Raw genomic sequence first — 13,673 nt, 5'->3', positions numbered from 1 at the left:
ATTATTAATAGCTGTTATCAGGTTATACTTCCCGAGATGGTTAAAGAAAAGACTAAAATATCGGCAGGGCTACTTTGAATATTTAGGTCCCGTCTACGGTAAAAAATTTCCAGTAATATTAAAGTCTATTTTCTATCTTACTTACTTCAATTTTATTTAATGGATATATTTCATCATTGTAATCATTAATTTAACTTAGTTCTATAACTTATCTGATTTGTGATAAGGAAATGCGATTATTGCGATTTGTGATTGGGGGTAGGGACTAGCGCAGCGAATGTTGTAAAAATTTACGAACTTGAATTGCTTCAAAATAACATTGAGCACTACTTCAAACTTTGTGATTTTCTCAAAGGAAGCATAAGTATCTTTATGACGTTTGACCTCGAAGACATTCGGAATATGTTCCATAAGTAGCAGTTGCTGTCGGCTATCGGATACATCGAGTTTTTCGATATGATGCTTTTTAGGTGCTGAGAGGTTGAAATAAGTTAAAACTTCGTCAGACCATACAAAGTTAATTAGTTCTTCGAGTGAAATGCATAGTTTTTATTGAAGAAATTCTCGATGTGACATGCTCGTGCAATGAGTAGCTCCAAAATCTTCTCTATTCATTTTCAAATTATTCATTTCCATCATTCTTCAAACATTCGAATCAGCTTTCATACCTTCGTTGATAAATACAGTACCAGGTGGATAGAAGATAGCTGATGGTCGCCTACTAGTAGGTATTGGAGGTGGTGTCTCATTCTGGAGGGGCGGTGTCAAGTTCCCTCCTGGTGGAGGGTCGGGTACAGTCTCATGATAAAGAGGTTCCTGCCTTCTTTTAATTTGAGGTGTAAGTGTCTCTGAATATATAGGTTCTGTTTCGAAATAGAGAGGGTCCCTGATTGCCGGTGGTGGCTGGTTAGAGGGTGCTTTCTCCTCGGATGGAGACTCCAATGAGAGAGGGTGGTAGAGGTTTATTGGAGTTGCTGACAGCTCAAGACTGGTGTATGTGTCCTGGGTTGGCGAGTTCCGCTAAAAAGAGAAAATATAAATTTTCCATAAAAATCAACTCAAAAAAAAATTAAATTTATTTTTGAAGAATTTACTCAATTTGGGAAGATATCATACATGAACCGAAATCTTAACTCAGCTGGCACACAACGTTGTTTTGACGTTTTTCTAATGCTCACAACGTCCATATAATGTTAGATGAACGTTGAAACAACGTTGTGTGTCAGCTGGGTAATATATATCCGAGCTGGTTGGTCAGAGGCCTCGTGAAAACAATTGAAAGAATGCCTAAATGTCCTTGATTATTATATATCGATACTATGATGTGCTCATCAAAAGCATAACGAATACTTTACCTCTGGCAAAACAGGTTTTTTATCACTCGCCACGTGCTTCAGCTCGCTATGACCGTTCGAGTGATAATTTGATGAAGGTTGAAGTTCTTTAGTTGATGCATATTCGTAAAAGTTTCCTCCCACCGTACTCCCAGTTTCTGTTTTTGATGTACTTGAAGGTGGGATATACTTTTTCTCATTATTTCGCCATCTGAAAGAAGGAAAAGAGACGTTTAAAACGATTAATCTACATCTCATTATATGTAGACCCACCTGGAAAATCTGCAATCACCCTCAAAATATATTGAGATTTTAGTGTATTTTAACGTTTTTCAGAATTTAAAGTTCGGGCGACAATTGCTATTTTAGCACTTCCATTTTCTTCCATTGAATATTTCGATTTTAGAGGGGTTTGGTGGCTTCTAGGCTATATTCCAAGCCTAAGGTCGTAAGTCTTAAGTTTCATGTTAAAACTCAGGGTTAAAACTCTACTTTCCAACTGTAGTTTAAGGCGCTTAAAAATCAATTGTGGTGTTCAAAATTACACCGGGAGCTCCCCTTTGTCTCAAATATTTAGTGGATGATTGTAGGTCCTATAGGAAAATTACTCTTTTAAAGAAGAAATGGAAAAACCTCATAGCAAAATATCACTTTATAAGCCTTTGAACGATTGAAATAATCGTAGTTTAGCATAGTTTTATAAATGGAAAGACTCTTCACCTAGCTGGCACAAAAATGTTATTTTAACGTTAAATTTACGTTGTAGTTATTGCTAAATATTATCCATCCAGCGGTCATTAAGTAAGCCATTAAAGGTTCAATCGGCGGGCAGTATTGAAAGGTTTTGTGACTCAAATTGTCATACCCGTTCGTTGTTGTCATTAATTCTGCCCTTGCAGTTTGATTATTAGCCCTCTAGTGCCATTTTCCCAAATGACACTATCGGGCGAATAATCAAACTACGCAGGCAGAAAATAACAACAACGACCTCACACTGAACGCTATTGTTATAATAACGGTTGCTTTAAAGTTTTAAAATGAAATGTTTTGTTAACGTTAAACTGAAAAGAAACATACTTTAGTAATAAGACGATAACACCAAGAGTGACACACAACATAATGGCTAACGGTACTGCAACTTGCAACACAAGTTCATCGTTACTTGCGCCAGCGTTGGCAAGAGATGTTTCACGTACTGTTGTCTCTATGGTTTGAATGGGTGTTGTAGTGGTTGTAAAAGTAGTTGTAATCGTTGTGTGATTGGTATGGTTTGATGTGTTTGAGTTTGTTTTAGTTTTTGTTGAACTTTTGGGGAGAGATGTTGAGGTTTTTGATGTTGTTTTTGTTGATGTTTTATGTGTTTTTGGAGTTGTTTTCTGTGTCTTTGGGTTTGTTTTTGAGTCTGTTGATGGTCTAGTCTTTTGTGATGCAGTTGTTGTAGTTGTTGTAATTAGTTTTTTGTTTGTTGTTAGAGAAGTCTTTTGTATTGTGGATGTTGTATGTGGTGGTGGTGGTGTATTTTCAATCGTTTTGTCAACAGTTTGCTTGGTTGAATATTTTTGTTGAGTCGTTGTAAACGGTTTTAATGTTGTTGTCGTTGTAGGTGTTTTAGTTACTGTTGATTTTGTTGTATTTAGAATGTCATTATTTTTGTCTGTTTTTATAATTGGTTTAGTTTGGTTATCATGTAATGTCTTTGTTCTCTCAATATTTGGAGATTTCGTTGCTGGTTTAATAGGCTCTTTTGTTTTTGTGTTGCGAAGAGTGGACTTTGTCGCGTTTGTTTTTGTTTTTATAAGCCAGTTTGGAGTTGTGGGAGTTGTTGGTTTATTTGGTCGGGGAGGGGTTGTTCTAGCTCTTCTTCTTGTTGTTTTCGGTGATTCTGTTGCGTTTGCTTCGGAAGGTAGAATGTTCGGTATTGGAGTTGCTTTAGCGTAAGGATTTTTTGGAGTAATAACAGTTGTCGTGTTTTTGGTTGTTGGAAGTCTTGGTGAATTGTTTGGTTTGATTGTTGTTGAATGTGTTGTATGTGGGGTTTCTTTGATCACCGATTCTGTAGTTATTATTTGTGTGTTTATTGTTTCATTTCTCGGAGGTTGAAGAGTATACACTGGTGATTGAGTTTTTGAATCATTGGTCTTTGCATTTCCGTTGGTTATGGTTACAGTGTTGTTTATATTAGGTTGAAGGGTGGTCGGTGATTTAGTTGTAGTGGTTGTTGTTGAGGTCCCGTTGGTGATCGGAGGTTTCGGTGTGATCTTTGAGTTGACTGCTAGAGGATCTGTGATGGTCACTGAAAAAAGAAAATTTTGAGACTTAGAAAAGGGACAATTAAATGGCCCACTAAACAAGAAAAATTGACATGTCCAGAACATATGTACTTCGTAAGATCCAGAGGGTGATGGAAATTTTTGCTGAAGGCTCTTTGTTAGGCCTTTTGAGAAGAAGCTAAAAAACCATGGGAAATGGAATTCATATATTTTTAAGTTTGCCGTTTGCAACAGGACTTGAATATATTTTCTAATAAAATTTGATTTATCTTTCAGCCTTCCATGGACAATATTCGAATCTACATTTCTAGTAAGTCAAAAAGACATACAGTAACTCAGAAATGTCTTTATATTCAAAAATAAACTTCAAGGTTTATGACTTACTGACGCCTTCTAGCTTGGTAAACAAACGTTCAATTTTCCCCTCGCATTCTATCTCCAGTTTGATAAAATGTCCTTTGAGGTGACCAGCGGGGGTACTGAGTGGTAGTTTGATCTAAAATTTAATGAAAAATCGATGAATTATATATGTTATTTCGAGTTTTAATTTATAGCAAGAAATAAAAATTCTTGATAAAATCTTGAAAGTACTTCAAATATCTAAAAATGATCAAGATGTAACATCTTGGCAAGATTCTTGAAAGAAATTAAAGGGTCTTGCATAAAAAACGAGAATGAAGATTATCTAAAGATATATATAGGTATATTCTTTTGGCGAAAATCTATGTCAAGTACTATAAGAAATTCAAATCTAATCAAATACCCTGAGTATCAGAGGTTAAGTTTTCAAAGAATATATTAACCTCTGAAGACCAATAATAGAAATTTTATCGCGCATGTGTCAATCTAATCACTGTAGAAAGAATCAAAGATGAAGAGCAAATATTACCTCATTAATGTCTAGCAGACTGTATCAGTATGCCCCGGGGGGGGGTACTAGGTTTGCGAGGTGACGGGTATGTCCGAGCCGAAAATCGAAAATCGACCCTTTGAGAGACAAAATTTTGGTGATTTTGGGACCCTTTGAGAGACTTTTTCCTAAATTTTGGTCCATTTTTTCCAAATTTTGGTTTGATTTTCACCAAATTTTGGTCAAAATTCTTGGAAATCGTGACCCTTTGAGAGAGAAATTTTTAATTTTTGTGATTTTGGGACCCTTTCAGAGACTAACTTTTGAATTTGTACCCCTTTGAGAGACTTTTGAGGAATGAGAAAAGGTACCCTTTTGGCTCGCACATACCCGGCACCCATTTTGCCTAAGTAACCCCCCCGGGCAGTATGCAGTTTACTATTTACGAATTCCCCAGAAACCTCCATGTGTAATCGAAGTGAGTTTCTTTCGAAAGAAATCTTTTACATGATCCCCAAATGTATAACAGTAATTATTATATACCTGTAGTCAAAAACAGCCATTGAATAATTCCTGATATACCATGGCTATTATACCACGGTAGAATTTTTTTTCAAATTTTGCTTTCAAAGTTTGATTTTTTATTTTGTCGCTTTTGTTGTTATCAAAGAAATTCATTAAAATAAATCTATTGTCAATCTCATGAACAAATTTAATGACTCAAAGTAATTAAGAAAATCATTAAAAAAGAAAAACGTTCGAACGTTCGATTATGGGAGTGTTTTAAGTGAAACATTTAACTATCGACATAATTAATGTTTTGTTTTTGCCTCTAGGTATATAATAAAACATATATTCAATAGGTTTTCGTTTATTATTATATACCTGTAGTCAAAAACAGCCATTGAATAATTCCTGATATACCATGGCTATTATACCACGGTAGAATTTTTTTTCAAATTTTGCTTTCAAAGTTTGATTTTTTATTTTGTCGCTTTTGTTGTTGTGTTTTCAACGATGGGAATAAAAATATCAACTTTGAACCTCATCCAAGATCTTGGATGGTCGTCATGGTTACTTTTGTCTTCGTTGATTGCGCAATGAATAGAATCTCGATTCGTCGGCACAGCGTCAATATGTGATTTTGACCTGTGCGTTTCACGGTAACAATCAAAGTCATAATATTTGAGAAAAAAGGGAAATTCCCACGAAATCTTACAACCAAAAACCATTTGGAAGCGCTCTAAATTAAGTTGGACGGCTAGAGTTTTAACTCTGAGTTTTAACGCTAGACTTAAGACTTAGGACTTAGACTAAAAGTCCAAGAATCGTCCGATAGGGCTCAGAATATAGCCTTGAAGTCTATAAACCCCTCCCGAATTGAAATATTTGAATAAATTTATCAATTTCCCCAAAAGCGACTTTTTCTCCCGAACTTTAAATTGCTGAAAACGAGGAATTAGCCAAAATTCTCAATTTATTTTGACCGAGATTGTAAATAAAACAAAACCCACAAAAACTTTTTGTGAAAATTTAGCTGAATAATGAATATCTCATCGGCCTTTTTACGCTGGCCCTTATTGGCGTTATCTTTTCGTCACTGGCGTAAGAAGGGCCGCCGTAAGGGATCGGAATTAAATTAGGGCAGGGCAACAATTGGAAAAGATTGAGCTTTTTTGTAATAGGGGGTAGGCGTAAAAGGGGTTGGCGATAAATTAGAGACGGCGTAAATATGGCCGATAAGGTACTAAATTTAGTTTTTCTTATCAACCGATAAGTCAATAATAAACCTTGTTTTATAACCCAGACAACACTCTACGTCGTATCAACGTCCATGTGACATTCATAACGTCTAAATAACGTTATTTGAACGTTAAAACAACGTTGTGTGCCAGATGGGATCTTTACTTACCAGTGCATGGTAATCTTCGATCTTGGTGATAAACGTTTTTTCGGCGATCCATTCGAATTGTCGAAAATACATGAAAGTGATTGGTTCTGTTAAAACGTTTTCTCCACTGAAACAGTTGGCAGGTGTTTTGTCGACTTTAATTTCTCCAGTAAATTCTTGGACAGGGTAGTTTTTATTCATGACTTGAGTGCAATCTGAAGATAAAATGTGATTATAAATTATGATTGCTGTTATTTCTATGTTGCACAAGATATTAGCAATGAATGGTTTTGTTTAGGCGTCGGTTCCTCCAACTCATTGATGCTACAATTCGTGTATTTTTTCTTTCTTTAAAAAGTTTTTTTTGGCAAGGCTAGTAGCATGAGAGCAAACGAAAATAGAGAAAACCCCTATTATCTTGCAATTATGTATCAAATCATTACATTTGGCAATTCGCCAGAAAGGAATCGGAAAATGAAATATATCCTTATGGATATCTAAATTGTTTTATGTTTTCGAATGTTTTGGATGAGGTCAAACACGAAAAAGGAAATCATAAAACATCAAAATAGAGACTGTAGCTCGTTTGGTGTATGTTTTGAACTACGTGTTAAATGCTGGTATCCTCTTACATTTGGCATTCGGAAAATGGAAAATGGGAAAACCCACGTGCATGACTTTTGCTTTGTAAAAATGGCTTTGACCAAAGACGAACCAAAAATCGAAAACCATTCCTTAGAGAGAGGAAGAGTTAGCGTATTTGACACCCTTAGAGAGACTTTTCTCAAAGTTCTTTTTTAATGGTATTTGTGCCTCTTTGAGAGACTTTCGAGGGTGTAGAAATGAGACCCTTATGGCTCGCACATACCTGGCACCCATTCTGCCTAAGTACCCCCCCCCCCACCGAGACTTTAAAATGGGTGTTCTCTGTTAAACTCACCAGCCTAACATGTAAAAGGCCCCCAAACTGCGTGACTGGGTCTTTTTTTTGCACAATGACGTAATTTTTTATTTCAGAATACGTGGCACTTGATTGACTAAAGATAATTTTTTTGACGTAATGAAATAGCTGATCCGGTATTGCAGGCTGACACGGTATTTTTCGAAGTTTATTCACTGTTCGTCAACTTGAAATAAACTATTACATACATACTGAACTTTAAAATTATGAGAATGAGACTCTTTAGATGTTTTTTTTTGTGTCACAGACCCATTGGGACCCCAGCCCCCTGGAGAATTAGGCAAAAATTTCGTCCCCGCTGGGAAAATACCCTTGATTTTCAGCACAACTGGGAAATTGACTTTGATTTCATCCCCATGCGAAATTCCATGCTTAAAAACTGCACTCCAAAACCATCCTTGGAACAATAGAATTTCTATCCCCATTGAGATTTCAATAGGAATCTTTATCCCCACTGAGGAAAAAAGTTCCACCGGGGCTGTGAGACAGAGGTGTGAGAATAGTTTGATTTTGGTGTTAGAGTTAGGTTTAGAGTTTTCTAAACCTGGGTTTGTTCGCGATTTGCGACGGAGGAAGCACGTGTTGCAATATGCAATAAACAAAGAGAAATTCTTCTTCCTCATCGTGTTCAAAAAAGTTTCAATGCTCGTTTTCGTTGAGGTGAAAAGCTTTTTTCAGGAAGTCATTAGTTATCAGATTTTCCATTCGTCAGACACGTATCACATGATTAAAAGCTATTTGAAAATGAGGCCAATATTCCGTTAAACGAAAAGTTTAAATAATGCTGTAAAAAAATCATAAGACATAAGAAGCTTATCGCTTAGTTGATATATTTTTCATTAGCTCTTCATCTTTCTAAAAGCCTTGGAATGTCTGAAATCTTTCGTTTCCGAGAAAGATGAGGGATATAGTTCTTAATCTTCCTAAAAGTCTTTGCATGTATAAAATATTTTTTTCCCGAGAAGGAAAAGGGAAATACCATCGCCATTGTCTTTGGTTCAAAAGATACGTCTAGAGAAACTACCTATTGGCTTTGAAACTTACACGTTTATTTTATAAGAACATTTAAAATTTTTGAAGCCTACAGATGTTCTTAACTTTTTGAGTTTCAAGCCTAAAAAATTTCTTATTTTCCCCACTTTCTATGTATTTTTGTCCATTTTCCTAAGAAATTAGCTGTTTTCGAGTCCGCGAAGCCTTAAAATGTTCCTAACTTGTTCTTAACATTTTAGCCATCGAAGCGTTATGTTCTTATATAGTTTGTTCTTATAAAAAAACGTGTACTACCTTACTAATCAATCTCTGTACCCAGTGTCAGTCCTTTCACGTTGTAAAATGGCGGTCAGGGGAACGCAAATATGTTCGAGTTAAGGAAATTTCGAGTTATGGAGTAAGGTTTATAAAGACATTGTTCACTGAGGGGACCTAAGAGTTGTTCTAGTTACGGAGTCATTCGAGACTTTTGTTTATTTGTTCTACGATAAGAGTCATTCTTTAAAGAACGAACAAGTTTTATGAAATCAAGCTTCACTTGCTTATATCGAATGTATTTTCAGCTTAAAAAAGTTGGGAAGTGTAGACTTACGATTATTCTTATATAACAATAGTTGCTGACTTCATTATATGTTACCATGGGTCCGCTAATTACACGTTAGTATTGCCGAGGTGCCAGATAAAATTGTCTAGCTCCGTTTAACGGATTGTAAACAAACAAATCTGATTTCCTTCAATACAATTCTTTTGTTTCGAATATGTTGGGAGTTTTTTGTGTTAAGGTTTGCAGAATTACGAAACGTTTTGCTTTCAATTCAAAGTAATTTTAAATCTTTACATATACCACCCAGACAAATCTCATGATCTCACCTAATTAAAAAGGTCTGATACGATGAAATGAGCTCTCCCGTGAACCAACTTGACCTAAGTTGCTTTTCTAAAGCCGAGAAAGTTTAAAATTGTCATAGAAATTGAAATAGTTAAGGCTTGGGGACACGCGAGAAGTTTTTTTCGCGTTGGTGCGATGCTCTCGTGTCTCTGCCCCATTTTTCTTTTTACCAATAAAAGTGAAATCTCACTTCTGTCCCTGGGACAATGGATTGTCCAATTGACAAAATTTTATTGTCCCAGGGACAAAATCAGCGTTTCTTTTCGGGTATTTCCCTCACTTTTTGTCTCGTGAAACAAAAAAAAAAACCATGAGACACGCACTTTTTTTCTTGTACTCGGGTACCTAATAGCCGGGGGGGTTGGAATAAGCGGGGGGGTTGGAAAAAATCTCAACACTTAATAAGCGGGGGGGTTGGAATAAAAATGTCCTGGGTGGAAAATTTTTGAAAAGGAGGCTAATACAGCTGAATTAGGACAAAAAAGGGAACTTTCAAAAACATTTTCCCAAAAATTAATAAGCGGGGGGGTTGGAATAAGAATGTCCTGGGTGGAAAATTTTCGAAAAATTAATTAGCGGGGGGGACGGCTATTAAGTACCCGAGAGTATTGGTGGGATAAAGCATTTTGTATTGTACCAACGGGAAAAAACTTCTCGTGTCCCCAAGCCTTTACAGTTTAATTTTTTCATTAGTTTTGTTGCAACAAACCTAGCCAAACCTAACGAAACCTGTAATTTCCCATCCCTTCAAATCTACACGTATTTTTTATAAGAACACAAAGCTTCAATGTCCAAAATATCAAAAACAAGTTAAGAACATTTCAAGGCTTTGAAAACTCTAAAGAACCCAAATTTTTAAACAAATAGACGATATCGGCTTTCCGAATTCTCCCCGAATGATTACCCATGATGCATTGCGCAAAAAAATTCACGGACGATATTGACTTTCCGTGCATTTCTGCATCATTGGTAATCATTCAGGGAGAATTCGGAAAGCCGATATCGTCTATTGCACAAAAATACTGAAAGAAATGGTGAATACAATCTCGATTTGTCCTCACAGGTCAATATTTGGCCTCAAACATTTCTATGTAGGATTTCAAGACTCTTACTTAGGACTATATTTCTTGACTAATATTGTATAGTACTTTAAATTTAATTGTCTAAGTAATATTTTATTGTACGTGAAAGAAAGCAATAGAAATAGCCTTCAATAGAAATATTGCACCATCAACAGTCTCTGAAATTCACTTTAATCACAGTGTTATGGTATATTTAGAGTCGATTATTGAGAAAAAGAAAGATTTCAGAAAATGTTAATCTCAAACAACCCGTTCAGATTAAAAATCGGCATGATGATGATGCGATACTAATTAAACATAATTACGTTTAGATTTTGTAACATAACTATTCAAAAGTAAGTAATCATGTGTGACCGTTTCTTTTTATTCTTTATCCATCTTGAAAAAATATTAATCTTTAGCCTTTCCAGCGCGCAGCATTTTTTAAAAAATGTGAGAAAAAATTTGAAAGCCAAAACGTCAAATTGGCATAAAAGCTTGTAACTTGACCAGTAGCATGGTGGCAGGGAGGGGGGTAGGTGGCAAATGCCCCCTCCCCTAGTGGAGGTTTTTCAAAGGGGCGCTGAAATACAAAGGTTGCAAAAAGACACCTCTAATTACTAATTTCGGCGCCCCTTTTCTCTTTTACACTTTAGTTATGGCAGTTTTTGGCCAAAAAGAGAGAAAATACCCAACAGTTTTCGTGCTAGCTTCGCTCGCGTTTTTTTTTTTAATAATATTTACTTTTCATAGGGGCGCCAAAATCTAAATCTTCTAAAATTACCTCCCTAGGTTTAATCGACCCACCACGCTACTGAACTTGACTTGAGTTAGACAATGGTTTTGGTACCAAAGGTAGTTTCATACTCTTTTACAAAGCAGCGTTTAAAAATGCCCTTTTAAATCTTATTTATGGTCAGGAGTCAGATTTATAGTCAACCCCTTAAGTCTGGAAATTGAAGTTGAAAGTTTCTTTCAAAACTTCTCAATTAAAGTTTTTTCCTTTATAAATGAAGAAAATTTATCTGGGCAGTACTGAAGGGGTTAAAGGATGGTCAAATTCCTAGCAATATTATCTACATACCCAAATATACATATGAAAAAAATGACAAACCTTGGCAAGCAGATTGGCTTCTAACACAACCAAAGCTTCCATCACCATAAACGACAAATGTCGGTGTGTTTCTCATGCATTCACATAATCCTGTAGTCTTGTTAATATACCAGTCTTGTACACTCTCACCACACTTAAAATTCGCTGGTATATTACGTATTATATCTCCTGTATAACGTCTTTCAATAACCCATGTATTACATGTTACACTTGTAATCATAATATGTAATATCAGTATTATAAGAAGATTCGTATGAGTTATAAAGCGTAGCGAACATTCTTTTCGAGCGTCAAGTGAGTGTATTGTCATTTTAATATCACCTTTGAATCCTCAAGAATTCAAAATAATTCTCAACCTAATTGATGATTGAATGTATCAAATACCAAAATATAACCAAAAAATAACAAATTACTGTCTTAATTAATGAACCCCGTTAATTAATTTGAGCGTAACCACATACAATTAGAAGCAGCTAATTAATTGAACAAAAATTCTTCTGGTAAAGTGTTATGGTAACAAATTGATATAACGGTAGAAAATAACTTTCCTTCGGGTCTTGTGTTATTTTTCGATTCAATGCTTTTTAAACGATGAATATCGATTTTTATTTGAACGATAGAAAACGATTGTTATTGTCCTGTATCAATCATTTTGGCTACAGTCATCTCATTTTCAGTGTAGATATTCAAATAATAATGTCTCCTCTAAAAGCAATGAAATAAAAATTCCACTAAAATTCAAAAATAATCAATAACTATACTCAATGTGTACAATATTTCCAATTATCTCGCTTTTTTTTGTGCCCAGTTACAGCAGATCATAAAATTTTCTTGATTTTTCGTTTCTGAAGAGAAAAATGTTCAAAGAAAGATGAAGATAATTAGAGAAAAAAAGCTTCATCAACCACACTCAAGTTCCTGAGTTCATTATTCTTGTTTTGTAAGAGCTATTCATGTCTCGATTACCTTAGATATAAATAACTACATATTTGTAGTTATCGAGACATAATTTAATTGCTTTGATCTGTTCCTGCCTCCTTCTCGAATATTTCTTCATTGTTCATTTTATAAAAAGTTGAAGAATATTTTTAATGAGTATGAAACTTTTCTGAAAATAATCTCTAAAATCCTTCACTAGTTAATCTCAAAGATACTTAAGGTATAACTAACGAACATTTGACCGATTTAGGTTCAATTTCTATCTGTCAATGAAGATCATTATAAAATCTTCTTATTTTCCTGAAACTGAAACCTTTCAAACTTATAACAAGCTCTAAAGTTATTATTGTAGTAGTAAAAATCGTTAAAAAGTTTGATTTGATCTCATAAGAAAATATATTGTTCTTATAGACAACTGAAAGAACAACAAAAGCACAAAAAGGAAGAAATTAATCTATTTTCTTTTGTTTATTTTGTTCGAATTTTGTTTATTTGTTTACAATCATTTAATAATTTTGGGGTAAAATATTGCATCGTAAGAAATTTCCTGAATTTCAGACAGTTGTTCTAATTTTGACTCTATAAACTTAAAGTCTGATAACGTGGTATTTGAGGTGCAAAACTTAAGCAAGGAGAATCGTGGTCGTCTTATGGAAAAGTTTGCCACTGACATTCTATAAACCTGATGGATTCATTCTATAAATTTTGTCTGGATTGGCGTTCTCCCTGAATGAAAAACAAATCTTTTTTATGTGCATATATGTTTTTTTATAAGAAAAAACTATATAAGAACATAAGCCTTCCATGGCCAAAATGTTAAAAACATTTTAAGGCTTTGCAGACTCTAAAACACCCAATTTTATAGGAAAATGGACAAAACAAAGCTAAAAAACTGGTTCTTTTCAATTATCCCACACCCTCAAGAAATTTAAACCCGGAGGGGAGGGCACTTGATTCAAAAACGACCATATGTGCGGCCCATAATTATGTCTTTGAAATCAGACTCTTACAGAGCAGAGAAAATTTAGCCGAATTTGAATAAATTTTGGCGAGAAATCGGCCATTTTGATGTATTTTCTTGAAAACTTTTGACCATTATAAGGCAAAATATGGTCAAATTTTCTAAATTTTACACTAATTGCAATTTTTCTCATCTTTGCTCATTTTGACCCTCCTACGTGCACAATCTAGAAAGCTTGGAAAAAGTAACCTTAACCCTATTAGCCCCAAGCTTTTTTGACTTTTGTATCCCCAGGGGGGGGTAGAATCTACCACCCTCGGTTATTTTCGATCTAGAAGAGCTACGGCCATGAAATTTGGTACAGATGTTCTCCATCACAATACAATTTTCCAGGAAGAAAAAAAAATTTG

The 13,673-nt window shown here is 34.9% G+C and overlaps 1 protein-coding gene across 1 annotated transcript; it reads right to left on the bottom strand.

The window, feature by feature from the left end:
• Positions 1 to 247: 247 nt before the first annotated feature.
• On the bottom strand, positions 248 to 12,068 carry LOC136817490 (mucin-2-like). The gene is made up of 6 exons (XM_067073814.1): positions 11,364 to 12,068; positions 6,367 to 6,560; positions 3,989 to 4,100; positions 2,412 to 3,627; positions 1,356 to 1,545; positions 248 to 1,020 (listed from the first exon to the last, which is right to left on the bottom strand). Exons 1-6 carry the CDS (start codon positions 11,671 to 11,673, stop codon positions 643 to 645), a joined length of 2,400 nt encoding a protein of 799 aa, XP_066929915.1. The 5' UTR covers positions 11,674 to 12,068; the 3' UTR covers positions 248 to 642.
• Positions 12,069 to 13,673: the final 1,605 nt, after the last annotated feature.

This window comes from Clytia hemisphaerica, unplaced genomic scaffold, assembly GCF_902728285.1.
Source record: "Clytia hemisphaerica strain Z4C2 unplaced genomic scaffold, Clytia hemisphaerica genome assembly, whole genome shotgun sequence".
In the NCBI taxonomy this organism is placed as follows: Eukaryota; Metazoa; Cnidaria; class Hydrozoa; order Leptothecata; family Clytiidae; genus Clytia; species Clytia hemisphaerica.
This window is presented reverse-complemented; position numbering and strand designations above follow the sequence as displayed.